The 22,185-nt window shown below is 39.1% G+C and overlaps 2 protein-coding genes across 3 annotated transcripts; one reads left to right on the forward strand and one right to left on the reverse strand.

Annotated features, from left to right (window-relative positions):
- Positions 1 to 655: 655 nt before the first annotated feature.
- On the reverse strand, positions 656 to 6,298 carry scamp4 (secretory carrier membrane protein 4). 2 transcript variants are annotated; one of them, XM_039812121.1, is made up of 7 exons: positions 6,185 to 6,297; positions 5,525 to 5,551; positions 5,227 to 5,355; positions 4,930 to 5,086; positions 3,280 to 3,381; positions 2,481 to 2,598; positions 656 to 2,333 (listed from the first exon to the last, which is right to left on the reverse strand). In XM_039812121.1, the coding sequence occupies exons 2-7, from the start codon at positions 5,529 to 5,531 to the stop codon at positions 2,154 to 2,156; spliced, it is 693 nt and encodes a 230-aa protein (XP_039668055.1). In that variant the 5' UTR covers positions 5,532 to 5,551; positions 6,185 to 6,297; the 3' UTR covers positions 656 to 2,153. The 2 variants fall into 2 exon arrangements, with proteins under 2 accessions (XP_039668055.1, XP_039668056.1); XM_039812122.1 differs by lacking the exon at positions 5,525 to 5,551 and having other exon boundaries at positions 6,185 to 6,298.
- Positions 6,299 to 8,337: 2,039 nt separating this feature from the next.
- Positions 8,338 to 21,000, forward strand: chaf1a (chromatin assembly factor 1, subunit A (p150)). Its single transcript, XM_039810323.1, has 16 exons — positions 8,338 to 8,642; positions 10,063 to 10,110; positions 10,473 to 11,110; positions 11,727 to 11,789; positions 11,952 to 12,196; positions 12,347 to 12,428; positions 12,529 to 12,597; positions 12,850 to 13,067; positions 13,455 to 13,620; positions 13,899 to 13,979; positions 15,409 to 15,507; positions 15,801 to 16,050; positions 17,801 to 17,957; positions 18,103 to 18,424; positions 18,616 to 18,700; positions 20,081 to 21,000. The coding sequence occupies exons 1-16, from the start codon at positions 8,576 to 8,578 to the stop codon at positions 20,191 to 20,193; spliced, it is 2,703 nt and encodes a 900-aa protein (XP_039666257.1). The 5' UTR covers positions 8,338 to 8,575; the 3' UTR covers positions 20,194 to 21,000.
- The last annotated feature ends 1,185 nt before the right edge of the window (positions 21,001 to 22,185 follow it).

Below are 22,185 nucleotides of genomic sequence, written 5' to 3' on the forward strand. Positions count from 1 at the left end.
AAATGGACAACCAGACCACACATGGGCCAAGTGGCACACAGAACCGGCTGGCAGCTGGTTGACGTTGAAGCCTTGTATTTCAGGCTAACGATTATTTTCATTGTCGATTAATCGATTAGGTGTTTTAGTTGTGTGAAAAATGTTGATCTTCCATAGCCCAAAATGAAGTCTATAAATGTATTTTGTCCACAACTGAAATATATACCTTTTACTGTCATAGAGGAGTAAACATTTAAGAAGCTGGAATCAGAGAATTCTTATTTTTTAATTTTTTGCTCATAAAAAATGACTCAAACCGATTAGCAAAATAATTGGTGATTAATTTAATAGTTGACAACTAATCGATTAATCTGTGCAGCGCTACGGTTTGTTTTAACAGAGCTTGGAAATAGTTGTCTAATGCCACAGAGGACATATTTAACTTCTAAAGTAAGTAAGTAAAGTAAAGTAAATTTAACCTTTAACACTTAACCATCGTACCGTGAAACCGGATGTGCTAAGATTACTGAACACGACTGGATAGTAGGATGTACAGTTTTGAGTTCTGAAGTCAAACACAGATCTGATCTGCTATATTCCATACTTTTGTGGCTGTTTTTCAGATTATCATCACAAATTCCAACCATTAAAATGTATCCTAGGACAGACAGACACGTTGGGAATAATAGTATTTATTGAAATGTTGCAATATTTGAAGGTTACTTCAACTTCTATCCATTTTATCTGGTCACTTATCAAATAACAGAGAAAAATCTAAATAATAATCTTGGCAGTTGGCCATGAAGGACACTTTTGTAACAAGAAAATGAAAATAAATCAACCGGTGAAGCAGCTTTTACTGCCGCTCGGTGCTTATATACTTCATATAGACTTTTTGGATCATTAAGCCAAAAGTAAAATTTGGGCTGCTACAGTAGATTACCTGCATTAAAAAGCCACATTCAATGGGTTTAATAAGATTATTTCCCAAAGTTTGTTGGAATGACATTAAATTAGTTCACACTTTGAATATCAGTCATGTTTTAAACACACTGTGACTACTCTAATGCAATATTTCACTTCACCGCTGATCCATTTGCAGTAAATCTTTCAGCCAGCCAGTTGAGTTGTTTGTATTGGTTACATGAGGTCAGTTCATTTGAAATAAGAGAATCCTGTTTAGTCCCACTCCCATGATAGGCTGCATGCAAGCACACGGCAGTCACCAAACACAGAAATTCAATCTATCTGTGGGAAAGTAAAAGGGACTAAAACATCGACAACAGCAGATAAGGTTCTTTCAGGGCCGGGCGCTGACTACTAAAAGCAAACAGTGTAGCTTTGGAACTACAGAAACTGAGTACAACGCGATACTTTGGGTGTGACTTTTTCCAGTTTCAAAAATAATGGAAAGAGGCTGAAGTGTTTTTGGCACATCAGTGCTCAGTGAGAAATCACAGAGGAGGATTACGCACCAACACAACAACTTGAAAAATGTTTCCACATGTTGCTTCATTGAAGCATAAGTCCAGTTTAACAAAAAAACAGCATTTGTTAAGGCTAAAGTCAAGCAAGATATTTTTCTCATACAAAATCTGTGAGTAGTATTAAGGCGCATTTCAAGAAAGTACAGCCGAAGCAGGCAAGCATGGAAATTCCAAGCACAGCGTATTAAAAATAAACAACTCATACACAGAAAAGAATTCCACCAGATTAAAAATCATGCAGTTTGCAGACGTTCTCTTGTTGCGAAAGAAAAAAAACACCCTGTTCTTCAGTACACTACGGTTTCTAGCATTCTATCCATAAGGCACACGTCCTTCACATACTGCTATCCTGAAACAGTTCACTCTCTTCGCGTTTCCACGTGCATAGTCGCAAGACTTTAGAGCATAAAATTTGTAGTTCTCTCTCTTATTCATTTTTAATAAACTATATGTAAACAAAAGTTGAAATGGAATGGCATAGTTTGTAGATAACCCTCTACGACAAGTGTAGTAATGAGCTTTAGTGGAAACACATTTTTTTCATAGCAATCCAATCCTCTCATTCAAAAAAAACATTTCTATGCATTTTGTGATGTAAGAGAGAGATGCTGGTGCTTTTGAAGTGCGTTCTTGTGCACCACAGAAACGACCAGCTATCTGTCTCCATCTAGAGGCGACTCTCCGCTATCACCAGTGACTGTTGTCGGGATAGCTGGGCACTGCGGCAGGGTACTGGGGCAAGCTTGGGCCCTGGGCAACAGCGTTAAACCCTGCTTCCCTCACTGGTGCACTCTTCCACAACCCGGTGCTCCACTCTTCCTGAGCGCGCTCCAAACTACCGCCGCCGCCACGGTACATTCTGTGCACCTGCCACAAGAAAGAAAAGCGGGAGAAAAAAGAAGTTTGTAATGTGCATTTGTGTCCGTTTCCATCCAGCATTGGGTGTGGGTTTATACACTGTGAGGGATCAAATCGAAATGCAAATGTGTGTTTTCAGCGTATGGGTTCACTCACCTTAATGAGAACCAGTGCCATTAAAGCAGTCACCACAGTGAAGAGCAGAGTTGTGATAAGCATCACTATAGCGGAGCCCACATTTGTGCTGAAAAACATCACTGTTGCAATCCAGCCGCTTTGATGTGTTGGTGAGATGGAGTAGTACGGGTTAGTGTATCATGTACAGTATGCAACTAGCAAAGTGGATTTAATACAAACATTTACAAGTTACTAATCAGCCACGAAGCAGTGAGGAAACAGATGCAGGGGCTAACAGCCTACTGTGATGATCGGTGTAAAACTGAATTTAGATGACATTGTATCATGAGTGAACAGTGTTATTCAAAACTCAGAATTAAGGTCAGCCTGTTTGTACAAATGTGAATAATCTTTTAGAACAGTTTTAAGAAAAACACTTCAAAAACTATTTTGAGTAAGAGTGTGACACAGAATTTAGAAACCTCAGTGTTTACGGAGTTGAGTTTTTCTGCAACTCAATTGTACCTAAATATTAGACATACCGTAACCTAAAGAATGCCTCACCTAGTTTTAAGGTTATGGCTAAAAGCTTTCCTCCACCATTTACATTTAATTGCCAAGTCAGAAACAGCAATTAATAGAAACAAAAATGTAAAAAAGCTGCAAATAGTGTATGACTACTCGATTCATCATGAGTGAAAATGCAAGTCTGATAGAAAACACATTTTCCAGCGGCCTTGATCATTTGACAGAAGCCCTTATAAACCCACTCACTGGTAAAAATAAAACTGGCAGTTCACATGTGCAAAGTCTTCAAAGCGGATTTGGTTCAACTCACCATGTTCCCCAACCAGAGATACCTATAGTCTGGATGAGGGCCAAGACACACTGAAGGAAGAAGATGAAGAAGAAGGCCATGAAGTTGAACGAGCTATCAGCCCTATGAAAAAACATGAAGAAAAAAAAAAAAAAAGGGTGATACAGCAGAACACAAACAGGCCGAGAGTTGCTTTATTTTTGTTGAAATTCTGCTTCCTCCTACTAGTTGTCAACATGTGGCTACCATGTTGGTCTTTAATACCACATAGAACACAACTTCAAACTTGTTTCACAAATCATACTGTCCAAAGTATTAAAAGTACAATGGAAAAATCAAATCAGTAGAGGGGATCTGGCTTAGAACCATTTATCATTATATCACATCATTTCCAATACTTCCCAGCATTATATAACAAGAATTCCTAATGATATTACTGAATAACACAGCCTGGACCCAGATAGGCCTGAAGTCTTTCCTAAAATTGACCCTTGTCGATTATGAGGTGATGAACCTCCAAGCTCCTGTGGTCCCCAGTAGTGACAGTGCTTTTAATAGGCCTGACTCAAACACTGTCTGAACAATCCCACTTTTAGTTTATAGGTGTGTGACGCTTCCCGGCAGCCCTTAATCGGACACAAACACATTTCATAGCTGACATTACTCCTGACGTTTTGCGTATTAAATGTTAAAACAAAATTCAATGATTTTAAAAGACTTTTGAAGACCTGCAGATACCCTAACAATGTTGAAAAAAAAGCTGGCATAAAATGGAGGGTAGGTAATGTATCGGTAATTAATTATCTGACAGAAATCCATACTCCTTAAGTTACAGAATGATAAATCATTCATTTTACGCATTCCAACACTCTGACAGTAATTCCGTATCAGATCTTGTGGAATGGTGCTGACTGCATAATTATAACTGGGGATTTTTTTATGTCAATTTCAAAGACATCAAATGCGCTAAATAGAGCTTTTCATAACAATCACGGACGCAGAGTTTTCTCAGGCTGTCTCTGAACCAACGCCATCGACCTACTTCTACTATGTGGTCTTCCTGTCAGTCGCATCTTCCCCCTACTGTGATGCTCTTCTCTCTCTCGCCTACCCATGACAGCAGCGAGAGGCCCTACAAGATCTAAGAAGTCGGATCATTAAACACTTCTCTGGATCTCTTTGCATTAGCTACCAATACAAGTGAAGGCTGATTTACAAAATCCTGCTTTGAATGGATTGACTAACTCATACATCTTTTGTCTTCTCTTCGCTTTGTATACTCCCTTACGTCTTTCACATTCTCTTGATGCTGGTTATTTAACTGTTTCTAGCTTTAACTTTAAATATTTTGGGAATAGAGCAAAAGCTCATTGAGCTCCACTTTTTTTAAAATAAACTCCACATGCAAAGTCGCAAGGCAGACTGATGAAATTTTCAAATTTAGGCCTAAAACCAATTTTTGTTTCCTCAATTCTGTTACTCTTGCAATATGATTTTTTTTTTTTTTTTTTTTAAATTGCCTAAATCTTGTTGTTATATTAACATTGCCAATTATGTTTGGTATTCTACCCGTATGCGTGTGTGTATTTTTTTACAAGTGATGTCTCATACTTGTGTGTCTGATATTATATTTTAGATTTTATTTTTTACTTTCACTAGATGGGAACTAACCTAAAGGCTTTGTAGAGTGGTCTGAACCAGCAGGTGTAACTGCACGGGCTGAAGAGGATGAGCCAGAGTAGGGAAAAGCCGAAGTTTGTGGCATTTCCACCCCCAGCCCACCAAGCAATACAGGAGATCACATTTATGCACAGTGTGCCAGAATACACTGCGGGGGGGAGAGAGAGGAAAGTGGACAGACGAGAAAGGGAGAGGAAGGATAGTGATTAATGTTTCCACATTAACAGTGCATGTTCTTCTTCCAAAAAAAATGACACAAAGTTAGGACGTCTATGTGAAAACACGCACTCATCCAAAGTGTGTAGACTCTGCGAACCAACTGCTGGTGGGGTGCAGGAATTTCCTCTTCAATGTTGTGGTAAAAGCATGGCTTTATTCTCATGAACTGAGGCAGTGGAGGAAAGTTATTCACCCTTTCTGAAAAGAGGAAGGAAAGTGTCATCATAATAATACTTTCTTACCATTTTACATTTGAGTATTTTACATGCTTTATTTCAGGGCAGAGGAGAGAGGAATGTGGAAAAGTGGAGTGTATAGCTAGATAGCTAGATAGATTTAAAAAAAAAAAGAAAAAAAAGTGACAAACCTGCCATTTTGAAATCCCAATTCTTTCCTGGATAATAAGAATATACAGAAATAAGCACTTAACACCCATATTTTGATACAATTATAGATATATAGATAGATATACTTTATTAATCCCTTAGGAAATTAAGGTAGTATAGTCAGGAGACTTTTTTTATAAACCAATTTCACGTGTCTCTTTGCTATACAGCTAGAATAGATAATACTCCGTATAGTTTGTGTTTATTTGCTTAACGGCTAAAGAACCTTGCTAACATTGATTAGCATACTATCATTAACCGTCAACCAGTTTAGTGACTAACGGTAAACCGGTGGCTTTCCCCGGCTGCACATTCCAACTTTGGTCAAACTAATGCTCATCAAAAAACATGAAATTATCCAGTTTTCTTTGTAACTATACATGTGTGAAGTTATCATGTATTTACTTTATGTGTGATATTATAGCTACAGTAACATTAATGTCAGAGAACTAGCTAAAGCGCGTCGGCAGCCCAGTAACGTTAACGTTAACAGAAGCAGAGGTAAGCTTAGTGTCTCTTTGTATAACGTTGACGCTGTTGCTTCATTTGACTAGGTAACTTGGCTGGCAGTTGATGAGGAGTGAAAGGTTGTTACAGCTAACGAGTCAACGTAAAGCGTTAAATAGATATGTCAATATTACCGGGATAGCGTTTATCTCCTCACGTTACCGTCGACAACAGCAAGAATCTTTCAGGATGCGCTTTCTCGACCCTATCAAAGAATTTCTAATATAGGAAGAAGTCCCACTCCCTCGTTACTTCCGGCTTCTGGACTGGTTGCAGTTCCAGGGAGAGCTCACAGGCCAGTGCAGAATGAATGGGACTCTATGGAGCTATACCCCTCAAAATCCACTTTTCTCAGGATATAATTTTTTGTCTAGTAATTTAAATGCTGCATTCGAAAGGGGAGGCAAAGAAAATACACACTGCTGGATGTTAGATTTCTTTAAAGTCGTTTTTTTGTTCTAAAAAGCCTTTTAAAATGTCAATGACGTCATACACATATACGGCCGGAGATACTGCTTTACGGCAAGCTCTGAGTCGCTTCCTTTTTTCTCTCGAGGCATCGACAACACAGCTAACAGGTTCGGCTTTCCCTGTTAATACACATGCTAGAAAGAGGTTTGCTGATGTTTTAAAGACTACGCCGAAATATTTACTCTGACATTCAGGCTCTGCTTCGGATGCCGTCAAGCGGGATCTCCGAGCGTAATCAGACCTTCACTGACCAATCAGCATTCATTAGCAGAATGCTAGCGTGTTATGGGCAACAACGACTCCCCCTGTAAGAAATCAAAAGGACATAAGTACTCGTTCATTCAACTTTCGACCTATAACCCATGTTGAACTTGCAAAAACTACAATCAAATCTGAGGTTTCTCAACGACAATCGGGTGAAAGAGACACATTTAGCCGTCTAGCTCCATAGAGTCCCATTCATTTTGGACTGGACCGCGATCACCCCCAGTGGAACTCTGGTGGAACTGCAACCAAATTCGGTACAATGGGGCTGAATCATTGACATATAGTGGAACTGCTTTCCGTAGACCGGCTTTGACCCTATCGAACATACTGCGGCTGCGCCCCACCGTAACAATTTGTAGTTCTCATATGTTTATATTCAACGCACTCGGGAGCCTAAAGAACTACAAGTCCCAGGATTAATGTGAGCGGTAAACGGGAAACGCGTGACTCCAACATTATATACACCCGTGGATCCTAGAAGAAGAGTATTTGAGTATTTGTCATGTTCTGGATGGATGTAGACAACTTTCTAAAAAAGATACTTCAGATGAATGTTGGAATAAATATGTGATGCTATATTATAATTATATTGTTTAATTTTATTTGAAAATAACGTGCTGTATACCATACAACTAATGGTCAGGGACCAAGCCAACTTTCTTGCACTTTATTAATGAATTTCAGCAGTTATAGCACCATCATATCTAAAAAACAAAAAAGCCATTCAATTAGATGATTAAATTTAAATTATGTTAATATGATGCACATAACACAGACTCTGGCATAAAAAAATGTAATATATATAATATGCTCTTGTCTTTTCTATTGTTCTTGATTTCTACTATCTATATATATGTTTGTATCTCTTGTGTATAAAGAAAAAAACAGTTCAGGACAGGCCATTATCATCTTGGAGCATGTGGAATTTTTTTGCCGTAAATAAACATATATCACTGATACTAACAAAACTATGGGTGGTGAGAGAGAGCGAGTGAGTGACATATCCATGTTTTTAGACTTTCAAAATGTGTAAAAGTAGTATTAGAATACATTATCTACAAATGTATTGGGGATAACATGTGCTATGCATGATAAGTATTGTTGAGTAAACAGTCGTCCAGAAAGCAGCAGCCTAATCTGACGTTCTGACTCCTTTCTTTTTACTATCCCACAATCAACATGGCAACCCTGACTTCTGAAAGTCAAACTCCGCGGCCAATCACAAAGCCCAACATCGGACAGAAGGCGTGCCCTGTAAAATACAGCTGACATCCTTTGGTTTATAGCACAGGGTGTCCCGAACAGGGTGGATAGTATGTTTATTAAAGAAAAGATTTAGACCACTGAATGATATGAGCTCACAACATTTCGTCTTTCTAAGGAAAATTTCAAGTATAACGCCACATTTCAAACTCTAGTGCTATTGCATTATGTTCCAAGACGCTTTACTATACGAAACAACGGCAACGTGCAACGCAGATGCTAAAAACAAACGCCTCCACCGGGTGAGAAGAGACTTCCCTTTGACCAATCAGCGACGGCTATTGATGCAAGTGACACACTCCCGCCAATTCCGACTAGGGAGCGCGAGACAGGCAGCGGGGTACACTGGAGTATGTGGGAGATGCGGAAAGAGAATGCGTTATGTTTTATGTGAAATAAATAAGAAATACATGTCGTTTAAATAACCGCATACTATTTTGGTTCGTTATTGGGGCATTCTCGCAACCTCTACCGTTTTACCGTAGAATATCGCAAACTAGAGGAGCCCCGGCTTAGTGGTTGGGATGTTGGCGGCGGAAAACCACCCATCTGTGGACGGACATCTGGCAGCATCGACTCCCCGCAGAAGAGGTAACTTTAATGCTAGCTAATGCCATTTTTTTTAGCAAGCTTACAGATGGTTCTATCAGCTTGCCTAAATGTCTGTTATTATATTATGGACGCAGCTTAGTTTGAACTACAAGTTAGTGTCCACAAAATGATGACAAAGACAAATATGTCTGCTGATTTTGCAACCTCGTTTTCCTACCGACATCAGTTAACGTTAGCTAGCTAGCTAGTTAAGTTAGTGACATTGTTACGAGGCAAACGTTAACTAATTAATATTAAGTCAGCGATAACTTTCCAAACATTACAGATAGCTATGTACAGCTAACTTGCTGCCCCCGGTTTGCTAATGTTATCATGTTACCAACGCTAAGTCGGTAACTTGAACGTCAAATGAGAACCACTAACGTTATGTTAAAGTAGGTTAGTCCTCAAACTACCATGGTTCTCCCGTCACAAGGCTGTGGCCTTAACATTAAGTTACGGTTAGAGAGACTTTAGCTTGTTGACCTAACGTTAGTGGCAAACTTGGCTACAACGTACCGTTGCTATGTCATAGCTATGGCCCATAGGCTCTGCCCCGAGAGGTGCCTAGCAGTAGCTCATTTTGTTAGGTTAGCAGACAAGCTAGTCGCATTAGCATTCGTGAGTTGGTTAACAGTAGCACCTCACATGAAAGCTGTTTTCTGAGGTGGAACTCCAGAGCTGCTTTGTTGTCTTAGCTAGTTCTTTCACAGACCCACGTTTCTTGTGGTTATAGTAACTTAACGTAAATGCAACAAATTCTTCCCAGTGCGAAGTTTTAAGTATTGTTGTCGGGCATGCACCCTTTGCCTGACAGCCCTATAAAGTGTCTGCTCTGCGGACTCGACCGGGCCTACAGCACCTACTAACACACCGGTTGGCGGGAGAGCAAACCAAACACAACCATTAAATGTATTGTAACACTGTAACGTTAGCACACCGACGTTGCAAACTAATGGGACATTTAATGCAACACCTTAACCAATAATACTCTGTGCGTTTATGCTGTTCGATAGACTTTCACATCAATACAGGGTGATTGCTCGATATACTATGGCATGGGGGTTATTACAGTAGTAAACTAATATCAGGTTGCTGTAAGCGGAGTCTTAACCGTAAAAAAGTGGCTTGGTTGTTAATGCATTAAATGTGTGCTCCGGGCCTATGTTGTTGTTGTTGTTGTTATTTTGAAGATAATAATTCAAATGAGTTGTAAACCGAAAGCTTTATTGACAGTTGTTGTTATTTTAAGTCCGCTTTGTGTTTTCATCAGCTACAAACAAACTTCAGTTGTTATCAGTTCCACGGTTGTCGAAACTTGTTCTTGATGGATTTGCTGTGACCAATATAACAGCCCGGACATTATTTCGAAGTTAAATTTTGCCGTAAAGTATATAATTATGTTATTTGTTCTTTTCAGGCATGGATTGTAAGTCGAGTAAGACTGCTAAGAAGAAACTTATCCAAGGTAAATATGTTTAATTTTTGACACTCAAATGTCACTGATCATTTGAATACTATCCATTTCTTACATAACATACATTTATATTGCCTATTAATGATTGCTTTGCCTTCTCATATGGCTATAGTTGCCCTCTACTGCAAGAGACCTACATTTGTTAAACCCTTCAAATCTGTGTCGTCACTAACGTTATTTTGATCAATTAACACATTCATGAACTTTTACAAATATTTCTCATTTTTGATGCGCTCAGATTGCATTTTGATGAACATCTTTGTGATAGATCCATCATCTGTTCTTCATTATGCAGACAGATACAACACAACAGCCATTATAGTGACACAGTTTGTTTTTTACTTTTCCTTCAGCTCGTCTACCGTTCAAGCGCCTGAACCCTGAACCTAAAGAGAACCAGCTGCCTAAACGCCCCTGTGCACATGCCTGCCCTGAATCAGGAGTCTCAGACAGGGAGAATGAGTCCTCTGCACTCCCTGTTCACAATGGACCACCCTTGGTTAATGGTCGCGGTCCCCTTGATGGTTTCCTGAGCCGTAGGCGCCCTGTCCCCTCAGATGAGAACATGGTTATAGATCTGACTGAGGACAACACTTCATCTCCCGTAAAGGGCATTGTGTCACCTACTCCCGCCTCTCCCTGTCTCCCAACAAAAGACAAGCATCAGGGCAAAGACAAAACTGCATCTTTTGGGAAATCCAACAACGTTGATCACACTCCTAAAACAGACACTTCAGACTGCACAGTAGACAGCGAAGATCAGGATGAGGAAGAAGATGTGGAGGAAGAAGATGGTAATCAGACGGCATCTATTTCACAGCTTGATACAACGCAGGATTCTGAAAGTGAGCCAGAGGAGCAGGATGAGTCAGAGAATGTTTCCAGTTTAGGAAACAGGTCTATGCTGTCAGCTTCATCTGTCAGCTCCACATCTGAAAGCTCACCAGAGATGCCCAAGACTGATGACCCTACACCCACTAGTACACCTACAGTATGTACATCTCCCATTGCTTGCTTTTTATTAAATCCCTCTTAGGGCTGTGTAGTATTAACTGATGCAATATCATTGCATCACATTTATCATTATTCCTAAGAGTTTGGTAATTTATCTGGATACATCACACACACACAAATGGTTTATCACAAATTACAGCATGGTAATACAAAATGTGATGGAAGTAGTAGTTTTTTAAATTATAAGCTCTTAGTGGTTTAGTGATTAGAGATTTTGATTAGCATTTCCTTTCTACTATTAATAACATTTGTAACATGTTTACTTGATCATAATTTCTAAACATAACAATTGATTGATCAAAATTAGTTAATGCTTTAGATTATTTCCCCCCCTCCTCTTATCACATTAGACATAGTCAAATATCTGTTAAACTGAGACAGGTACCGCTGTTAATAATGTGATAATTTTTGAGGATGTCTATATATTGTAGATATTCGCTCACAAGAATATTTGTGAAACTGTATAGTACAATGCCAGTGCAATAATTCGTCAGCTATAATGCTAATCAGTGATAAGGTTTGATGACATTTTGTCAAACACAATTGACAATGATTATCAGTTTTATTTTTAAAATGTTTCCCTATCCATATAGGAGCCAAAGACCACCCCCAAGATACCATCAGATCAGAAACAGATCAAAAGACGCTCATTGAAGGTGGGACTTTTGATATATACACTGCAAGTACACTGTTTTTTTAGGTGTCTATTTATTTACATAGTTTTAAATACAACCTGATGTGTAATGTGTTGTACTTCTCACAAACTTTGTCATTTATAAGTAGAAGAGAGAAACTGATGAAAGTTTTGCAATTTATAGAGTTTACAAGAACAAGAGGAGAGACTTCTGCTGCAACGGGAGAAAGAACGGCAGAAGGAAGAGGCCAAAGCTGCAAAAGAGAAAAAGAAAGAAGAGGCCCGCAGACTAAAGGATGAGCGAGAAAGGGAAAAACGAGAGAAGAAAGAAAAAGATGAGCGAGAGAAACGAGAGAAAAAAGAGAAGGAGGAGAAGGAAAAGGCAGACAGGTTAAAAGCAAAAGAGGAGCTAAGGAAATCAAAGCTAGAGTGAGTACTGGTTCATGTTGCTCTTAGGTCAAGAATTATCCAGTTTTGATGTTTTCAGTTCCAAGTCAGAGTTGGTTAAAAATGCAATTACATACACATAGATTTTATTTATTTTTTTAATGCTAAGTGTTTCGCTTAAATTTGCTCCAGGGCAAAGCTTGAAGAAAAGCGGAAAAAAGAAGAGGAGAAGCAAATTAAGGAAGAAGAAAAACGGTTGAAAGAAGAGAAGGATGTAAGTTTATGTAGTAGAGCTAGGTAGAAGCTAGGACTTTTGTGTTTCCAATTTGTAATGGACCATTTTACTGAATAGCCGGTTGTGTATCTGTTTACAGCGCCTCAAAGCTGAGAAAGCTGAAATTACACGTTTTCTGCAGAAACCCAAGATCCAACAGGCTCCAAAGGTTAGTAGATATCACACTATAATTTTTATTTTTGTTATTCAGGTGGGTTTATCCCTCTACAAACAGTTTTGTTCATAACTACAGTGCTCATTGGAGCTTGCAATTATCTTAACATAACTTTTACTGCATAACTAAAATTAGCTTAAAGGTTGTTTGCTTGAGTTGCAACACATGTTGTCACTTCTACACCCTACTTAACTAAAGATAGTCAATTGAATTATATAATACATCACTGCAACTTTGCTGTTACAGACACTTGCAGCTGCATGTGGGAAGTTTGCACCATTTGAGATAAAAGAACACATGGCTCTGGCACCACTATGTCGCGTTCAGTGTGAGGACTCTGTTCTGGAGGAACTGGACCGTTTTTTGTTGAACCCTGGGGATAACTTGAATGGACTTAAAGACTGGATCAGTCAGGGACCCCGCAGCTCAGGACCCACCAAACCCAGAAAGAGAAACTCACTCAGGTAAAACTGGTAATAGTGGCAATTCAAATTTGTGCATTCTGTTTTGCCAGTGTCCGGTTTTGTGTTATTTTTTTGTTTTGTTGATAAATAATGATACATGACGTTAATATAATTACTAGGAAATACCAGTATGAGCTGAATCAAATTACCATTGAATCCCGACTCCCAAACTCAGTGTATCGGCTGATTCTGGAGCCCTTTTCCACCAGATTTAAAATCTGTATGTACAGTATGCACAACTAAACATCATAGCTGATAAAATGATAAACATTATAGCTTCTCTATAGTGATTAGATCTTCATTAAAACATCAGTCGTCCTTTTTCTCAGCTGTTCTCATTTATCAAGCTTTGTTAATCCTTTTATAAAATATCTACTGTTTTCTCAGTGAGTGTATAACAGTAGAAGGGCCACCAGATGGTGTGCCAGATCGTAAACGTTATGGATCCATGAAGCTTCTGCAGTTCCATGCAAACTACCGTCCAGCCTACTGGGGCACCTGGAGTAAGAAGAGTTTACACATTTCACCTCGATGCCCCATCAGACAAGACAAGGTAAAACTAATTTGAAAGGCATTAATCTGTTCGGTTTACTAGTCCCCCTTCAAGAGATTCCAACTGTACTAAAGATAACCTACTTTTTTAAGGCTAGATGAAATGGATTATATTGACATGAATTTAAATGTAACCCAAAAGTCTGTATCAACTGAACCCAGATTACATAGCTAAACTTTTTCAATTACTTTAAAGATTTGGGCTTGAATTTTTTTGACTATATCCAAGTGTTGTATTTGCATAGCTGTGACACTAATCACTGTTTTCTGTCACCACAGGATTTGTTAGACTATGAGGTGGACAGTGATGAAGAATGGGAGGAAGAAGAACCAGGAGAATCCCTGTCACATAGTGAAGGGGTGAGTTTCATTGAAGGGTCAAAACGCATGCATGTAACATTTCCTCTATGTAGTGGAGCAGGATTAAAGTTTTCAAAGTTTAGTTAAGTGAAACAAATAAGACAGTCGAAGACTAAACCAAGTTAGGTTTTTGTATTTTATTAAGATATATTTGCAAATATAGGAGGAACACAGTTTCACAAAAAACACATCAGCTCAGTGTGGAAAGGTTCTTCAAATGAGTGAACAGAAACACTGAGCTTATATGCACAATGAGTAAAAGGGAGTGACAATCACACATGTTCTGACTTTACATTTCCTCACAGGCAATATAAAGATAAAAACACTGCTAGATACTACTAAATCTCAAGAGACGTCATGGAGCCACTTTATCTAATCCCCCCCCCCCAAGTTACATCTCAACTGGCATGGGAAAACTAGAGATAGTTTTAGGGTGACCTTGTACCTTTATCGGTTCAAACAAAGCCCATACGTATTTGTCTCCAGACTTGATGTCTGTGCTTAAGTTTGTTAAGCAGAATCAGAAACAACATGTGGGAATGAGGTAAACTCTCTTTCAGTATTGTGAGAAAATGCAAAGCACAAATAAAAACATATGAAGATAAGGAATCATGCTTAAATGTAATTGTTGCCATTACATAATATCTACATCATTGTCTTGTATTATAGTTTAAAACACATGCAGAAGTACCTCTATGTACACTTGCATCTACAAATGGTATGTAATCAGCACTATTGCCAACCAAAGCATACACTTTTAGATTTCCCATGTCTCAGGCAGCCACCAGTTTCCATTTCTATCAGTACACGAAAATGAACTTGTAAGCAGTGACCATTTTATAGAATAACCAATTGCCAAACATGGATATTTTGAAAAGGACAGTGAGGACTTGGTTGGTCCATTGAAAAAGTTGCTATTTGGCTGCCGACTCTAGAACTTTAAACACATCAAAACCAACAAAGAGTTGATTAAAACAGTCCCTGGTTGCATCTGCATGTAATACTAATGTAACTTGGACAACAAAAAACCTAAAAAAAAATGTTTTTTGAATACTTAAAAAATGCAACAACATTGGCATGATACTCTTTAAAAGCTTTGAGTTTGAATTGGTACCTTTTAAAGTGATTTTACTCTAAGTATGGCTGACCTTTGTTAGTGAATCTGCATCACACCAAGTAGTCGAATGAAATGTAATATCTGAATAATTAAAGCCTATCACTAAGGATTTTAAGAGTGTTGAACAAAAACAATATAGAGGGAAATTGGCTTTTAGAATTTTTGTTAACTTGTGCAGGCTACAAAGTACACACTGTTTCAGTATCATATTTAGCTTGCATCTTCCCAACAAGGAAATTGGTATGAGAGAAGATGATGATGATTTTAGTTGTTGTTTTTTTTATTTAAAAAGACTGAACTTATCAATTTCAGGAAGATGAGGAGGAAGGAGGTGAAGATGATGATGATGATGACGGCTTCTTTGTTCCTCATGGCTACCTTTCAGATGATGAGGGGGCTCTAGAAGAAGAGGTATGAAGGGAGCTGCTATATTGGTTGTTTTTCAATACATTTTTCATTGGGTCTCCTAAAGGCTGTGGTAGGCAGTATATTTTGGGCATTGTTGTGCAAACATTCCATTGTAACCTTTCAGCATATTGTAATTCAAGTGGTCTGAAAGAAAACTAGTTTACAGGCTTTAGAAAATCTAAGATCAGAGGGAGCGAAACTTTAATCTGACAGACTGGAATTTTCTCATTTTTAAATACTATTTGTACGTTTTGTTTCCTGTTTGCACCACTATTAATACACATTCAACCTTCCAGGAGGGTGGTGACCTGGAGAAGCAGAAACTACGTCAAAAAGTGAAAGCAAGGGAGTGGGATGAGCTGATGTCCACCAAGAAGAAGATGAAGGTGCTGGACCCAGTGGTGAGGGGCTGCGTCTGGGAGGGAGAAGGACCTGGTTTGCAGCTCTTCCAGCCTTTTGCTCTGTGTCTGGTCGAGCCTTTACCCAAGGCAGACACCAGCCCCAGCCCAGAGGAGCTTTCACGGAAGAGTCAGAGAGAAGCACAATGTAAGTGTGTGTGATGTGATTCACTTTGATTCAAGTTGGAAAATGATGACCATAGGTGATGATCCATTGGGGAGTCGACAGTCGTGTTAAAGGTGTCGTTTTTTACGCGTGTGTGACATTCTCGCGATAGTACGGCACGTTCTTGCGATAAGACGCCACGTGGTGTATGTTTACATCTGCTGTATACAGCGTAGACCTACACGTGGATCGCTCAAAACGCGTACAGATAACACACCATTTGGCTTTAGGAAAGTGGCATGTATGTTTATGCAAAGTCATGATGCCATGTTGGGCTGTGAATGCCTGGAGTTTTTGTGGGTTGTCTTTCTCTTAAAACTTTACAGTGCCAGTTGCAGCTTTTCCCCCCTGACATTTTCAATTTGTATATTGAGTATTTGACCAGACATTTTTTTTATCCAATTCACATTGTCTTGAAAATGTTAAGTTGGTTTGTCTTGATGTGGGATATCTGAATTGGGGGTAACTTATAGTGATTTTTCTCAGAAATCCTGTGTATTATGGTGTTACAAATTCCAAAGATGTGTACTACAGTTATGTATAATGTATGCTAAAATAGTTGCTATCCACTTTTGGTAGTGGAATGGTGGTGCTAAAGTATGAGACACTGGTTAAATTACAACCCACCTATGACTATTACAATCACTATCATTTGTCACTATTATAATTACATAATAATAATTCTAATTATACAAATCTCATTGGGCCCTTTTTTCTATAGATAATCTGAGTTTATTGTTAATAACAAGCATTTGCAGTTTGGTTGAAAAAGTACACCTGTATAAATGATAACCCTCTGTATAGAGGAATCAAATTAAATTCTGTGGAAGTTGGGATACTTTGTATAGTTAGTTATTTAGGGTTTCTAACAATTACTTTAATGTGTTTCCCACAAATGAGAGAGAGAGAGAGACCTCATCTCCTACTTCAATGCCTAACAAATCTATCTCTTTCTCTCCCCTGTCTTTCACTGGTTGAAGCCTGAAAATACTGTAAAACAAATTTAATAACATAATTAATTCCACTGGTCGGACTGTTGAGTTTCAGACTGATACCTCCGGTTCAGGCTGGTCCTTATCCTCAACACTTGCCTTTTTCAGTCGCGGAAAATACTTTTCAATACTCAGCTGGATTGAAGCAGCAAACATTCAGTGTAAGAGTAAAAAATTACATAACATTATTTATAATACGTTTATTTGATTCACGTGAATTTTACCGCAAACTTGCGACTAGTTAACTTTCTAAAGCGGGCACAATCGCTTGTTTGCTAAGAGTCGGGTCAGTGATTGTGAATGTGTGATTGTGTAAAGATGTTCACGAGATGGATACCAACCTTTCGTGAATTGCGCCAGCCGTCTCCTCTCCTTGATGGAGACAGACGCTGTGTGCACAGTGGGACAACTAACCCTCACCGTAACCTTAAACATAACCATTGCCGCGGTACCTGGAAGGTGATGTTTGGGGGCTTTAAAAAAAACACATGGTGGGAGGAGCTGTGTATGTGAGCGAGATACAAGTGACAGAGAGACGGAGGAGAGCAGGGAAAGGAAATGCAGAAGAACGTATTTTAAATAGTGTTTAAAAAAATAAAAATAAAATGACGAAGCGCAATGTGCGGCGGCCGGTGTTGATAGTGAGGCGGAGCGCCACACAATAGTCTGTGTGGGAAACACTGTCTTATTCATGAGCTAATAATGCATTCTAAAAAAACCTAATGCGGTTTCTACCACAGTACTCGGCCAGCTGCTGCCTCTGCTGCACGGTAACCTCAACAGCAGCAAAGTGATCATCACGGAGTTTCAGGAGTTCTGTCGTCAGCAGACCTCCTCCTCGTCATCTGCTCCTGAACTGTCCAGCCCTCAGAGCCCAGCAGAAAACATCCCTACCAGGTGAAGCCACACTATTTGGTGATAAAAAACAAAACACAGTATTATCAATATCTAAGTAATATTCATCAATTACTGACCACAACGACCAGGGGGTGATGTCACTGATGCCATGTCCATTATTTCTAATATCCCCCTTTCTCATCAGAATACAGGTGAAGCGCCTTATCAAGAGCAACGCTGTTTATGAGAAGCGATCAACCTACAGACGCTGCTGCTGGTATGTGCACACAGAGGTCCTGTCCCGTTTTGGGCAGGAGGCTCTTCCTGTGCCCTGCCAGTGGACCTACCTCACCACAGGAGCTCGAGAAGAGTCCCGTGAAGAACCCCAGGCAGCCACTGGCTCTCAGGGAAACTCTCCCACTACACCACAGACCTCCTCCACCACGTCTTCATCCTCCAACAAAAGAAAGAGCACAGGCAGCATGTCAATCACCAAGTTCATGAAGAGATGTACTGACCCTGAGCAGGTAGAGAAACACACTCTTAACATGTTTTTAACTTACCATGCAGACTTTACTGCCATATTTTTGTTCTTTGCGCACCCTTTTTGTTATTTATTTTTTTCTTCAAAGACTATCATCTCATGGAAATAAGCGTTTCACATGCTGATTGTAGCCTGTTATGATCTCAAATGGTCTTAAATCCCTGTATTTGGCAGATGGAAGCAACAGAGGCAGACGGTTTTCAAGCTGACACTGAGGAAGACGACGAGGAAGACTGTGTCATCATCACCACACAGAATAGTGAGTTAAACAGGAGCAATAAAAAGTTGATTGTCAACTTGTAATGTTTACTCAGATTCAAACAATTTTTCATGATTTTTAAGACTCATGCCCAAGCTCATATTACTTAGACCAGCTAGACGCATACAAAATAAATTAGACATATTTTCCTAATACAGATATGTTTGTGTTGTCATCGTTATTAATAGTTACTCTCATTCACTTTGTTTACTGAGAGTTAAGCTTGATGTACGTATGCTTCTGTGGCGATGCATGTATACATCTCTGAACGTGCGCAGAAAAGGGTGTTGTGGTTAACTTTAGGTCGAGGAGGAGCCAATGTGCACCTCCTAAAATCTCAATAATGTGTTCGGCTGACTTGCATGTCAAGCAAGCTGATTAGTTAATCCACCTACTGTCGGGAGGTGGGTTCAAAACACCAGGGAAAAAAGAAAGAAATGTTATAGTAGTGCGTAATGAAGAGTACAAGTATAAAACAAACAGCCACAATAACATCTCTGCACAATTGCCTAAACTTGGGGAACCATGTTCCTCTCATTAGACATTTGGATTGATACCCCTGTCATGTCTTTGTACAAGGACTGGGAGACTGTCCAAAGTAAAAAAAATCCGCCTACCAGCACATCTTAAGTGTACTATTGTGCAGAGTATCTTTGGCTACGCTAATCGCCCCTGCGAGCTTTTATTAATATACAGATACAATGGCAGTATTCCGGCAGATTCCAGTTAAAAGTTTGGCTAAGGGCCCCTGCACACTGCCTGCGTGGCGTGAGCGTGTCAGCTGCGTGGCGTGTCCGTTTTTATTTTGGTTCCCATGTTAACAGGTTAGACGTTGCACACGCATTCATGCTAGAAATAGGCCAACGTATATTTGTCACGCGACACGCATTCGTATTGGAAATGTTTCCAGGCAAAAGAATATAAAAAGAAGTTTATATGTAATTTTGACACAAATGCATTTAATAAATGACATTTTGATGTTTGAAAGTCTCTAGGTTTTGACATAAATGTAATAAAAAATAAAATAAAATAATCGATTTTATTTTAGAACCAAATATTCTGTAGCCTATTTTGCCGTCAATACTGCTGACGTTGTCTTTGCTGTAATCCCATCAGTATATATTTATGTTTAACATGAAGTATACTACTGCTTGAGTCCAGTTAATCAATGAGAAAGACGTGTAGCAGCAGCGCCGCGTCAGACACGCTTCTGGTGTGCAAAGACAGAAAACGCCACGCAGGCAGCGTGCAGGAGCCCTAAGGTTCGAACTCTTGATAGTATCCGGTTTATAATGTATGCAGGTTTTTTTTTTTTTTTTAATGAATTTATTCATTATCTAAATGATACCTAATTAATTATTACTCTTACTATTATTCTAGTCCCAACGAGAAAGAACTCCTCCAGCGAGGGAGACTGTCTGATGGAGGTCACCCCCTCTGACACAGCTGCTCTCCCCGTGGCCTGCGCTGCTCCTACACTCGCCACTGCCTGAGGACAGGATAGGCCGTCTCCTCTCACCAAGCTACCCCGTTATCCTCCTAAATATCTCCTTCCTGATTCTGAACTCTACTGTGTCCAAGACAGAATCAAGTCTTCAATCAAGATGGAGCAGCAAAGCAGCACACTCTGGTACAGGCAACTCACAGCTGGTGGCCTCTGCTCAGTATTATGAGTTCCCTCTCACCTTAATTTTTTTTTTTTTTTTTTTTAAAGGAGTCGGGAGTCATCTTGCCTGTTAAATGTTGTGCAATGAGGAGTGTCTGACTTGATTATTGAGGGCAGTTTTGTCCATTGTTAATTAACTATCCGTCTGATTGATTTTTGCCTTGAAGTTTCAGTCAGGTGTGTTCAACATGGGTCTCTTTAAAGTCTCTCTGGCGCTGCTTTAACTACAGCAGATTGGGTTGAACAGAGAGAGCGAGCAAGAGCAACATTGAAATGCCCAATGTTCATGAGAAGAAGCATCCAAGACATCAAAAACAGCATTATTTACGGTTCTTGAAATGTTGAATATATGACATTATTGGATATCTTCTAGTCTAAATGTATATAGTTCACCAGAATTAAGAGTAAGGAAATGAGAGGCTGAAGTCCTCTGTACATTTCCCTTTGATTTCAATGGGTGCATTTATTCTGCAATTTCTAACTTTGACAACTCACTGGAGTAGTTGCTAGATCTGTACTTGTACAGTTAGGTCCACTGTCACAATGTTTTATAAATATGTATTTTCTGTATTTTTTTCAAGAATACTTGAACAGGATAAATTCATTAAACATGAATAAAAGTACCGCACTTTTATATTCCACTCATTCCTCCTACTATTTAAGAATATAGGAGATGCTGTAGTGCCTAAGGTGAAAACAACAGTTACTGCAGGTGTAATAAGGTCATTTTTTTACCACAATCGAAGACTGTCCAACAAGAAGTATTCAACCCGTGACGTCAATATTTAGTAAAGGCATCTTGCAATATTGGCAATTTGACATTTGGTACTAATTAAAGGGAAGATATATATATATATATATATATATATATTTTTTTTTTTCTTGAAAGAGCTGCTCAAGTGATTTGGGATGCGAAAGGTCGGCTTTTTATTTTAAATTTTTTTTAAGGTCCTGTGACAAATCTTGATTGGTTTGCTGGATTACTGCTCCAGGACCAGGACTATGGACCTTTTTCACAGCAGACATTTTGACTTGTCACAGTAGGAAAAGCACGGCTGAGATTGATAACCTCAACGATGGCTCAGTTCCATCAAGTGTCCCAGTAAGCTATTTCAGTGAATCAGCGTGTACAATACCAGGACCTCTCCTAAGTGGAATGCAGCCATCATTAATGGGTTTGAATACACCTGTGCTTCTCCTCCTACTAGGACATGTCAACATGTCTGCTGTGAAAAAGGTCTATACAATTGTTTCGAAATCTCCCATCTCATGGTTTCCTCTGCCACTCGTATTACGGTGAGTGTGGTGGGGCAGGGCCGGCTACACGGAAGCTTTCACACAAAGCAGTCACCACTGGGATCCATGGTGGAAATGGTGTGTTCCTGCTGATGTGTAGAGTAACAACAAACTACTTTAAGCTTAGAAAAGCTCAAAAATAATCTAATCATACAGTAGAACCATTTTCCACTTTAGAAGACTGTCCACACTTAATGTCATGCTGTCAATTGTGTTCATTTTCAGATAGTAGACCAAATTTTACCTTTTTTTCAAGTTCAGTCTTTTTGTGTCGTGTCAAATGTCATGCACTGAAACCTCGTTTAATTTGCAAGTGTTGAAAGTCTTGCATTGTTTTCAATAAAACATTTAAATACCCTAGAACACAAAACATCTTTCAGTCAAAGGGCTATTTGGGGAAGTAAGCATTGTAATGGTTCTTGTATATTCACTATGTTGTGTGTTAGTTGTAAAGCAGCTTTCCTTCAGGTAAAGATTGAAGTGAAACACTGACTTGCCTCATAATTCTTTTTATTAAACAAAA

The sequence above is a fragment of the Perca fluviatilis genome, chromosome 9 (assembly GCF_010015445.1).
Source record: "Perca fluviatilis chromosome 9, GENO_Pfluv_1.0, whole genome shotgun sequence".
Classification (NCBI taxonomy): domain Eukaryota; kingdom Metazoa; phylum Chordata; class Actinopteri; order Perciformes; family Percidae; genus Perca; species Perca fluviatilis.

What these genes read in the sequence shown, in the direction of transcription:
- scamp4 (XM_039812121.1), bottom strand. An exon ending in AGTCTACACACTTTGGATGA is followed by an intron (nt 5,087 to 5,226) that starts GTGCGTGTTTTC and finishes TCCCCCCCGCAG; the next exon opens with TGTATTCTGGCACACTGTGC. An exon ending in TGGCACTGGTTCTCATTAAG is followed by an intron (nt 2,334 to 2,480) that starts GTGAGTGAACCC and finishes TTCTTGTGGCAG; the next exon opens with GTGCACAGAATGTACCGTGG.
- chaf1a (XM_039810323.1), top strand. Translation starts at nt 8,576, where the DNA reads ATGTTGGCGGCGGAAAACCACCCATCTGTGGACGGACATCTGGCAGCA. An exon ending in AGATCCAACAGGCTCCAAAG is followed by an intron (nt 12,598 to 12,849) that starts GTTAGTAGATAT and finishes TTGCTGTTACAG; the next exon opens with ACACTTGCAGCTGCATGTGG. An exon ending in CATCATCACCACACAGAATA is followed by an intron (nt 18,701 to 20,080) that starts GTGAGTTAAACA and finishes CTATTATTCTAG; the next exon opens with TCCCAACGAGAAAGAACTCC.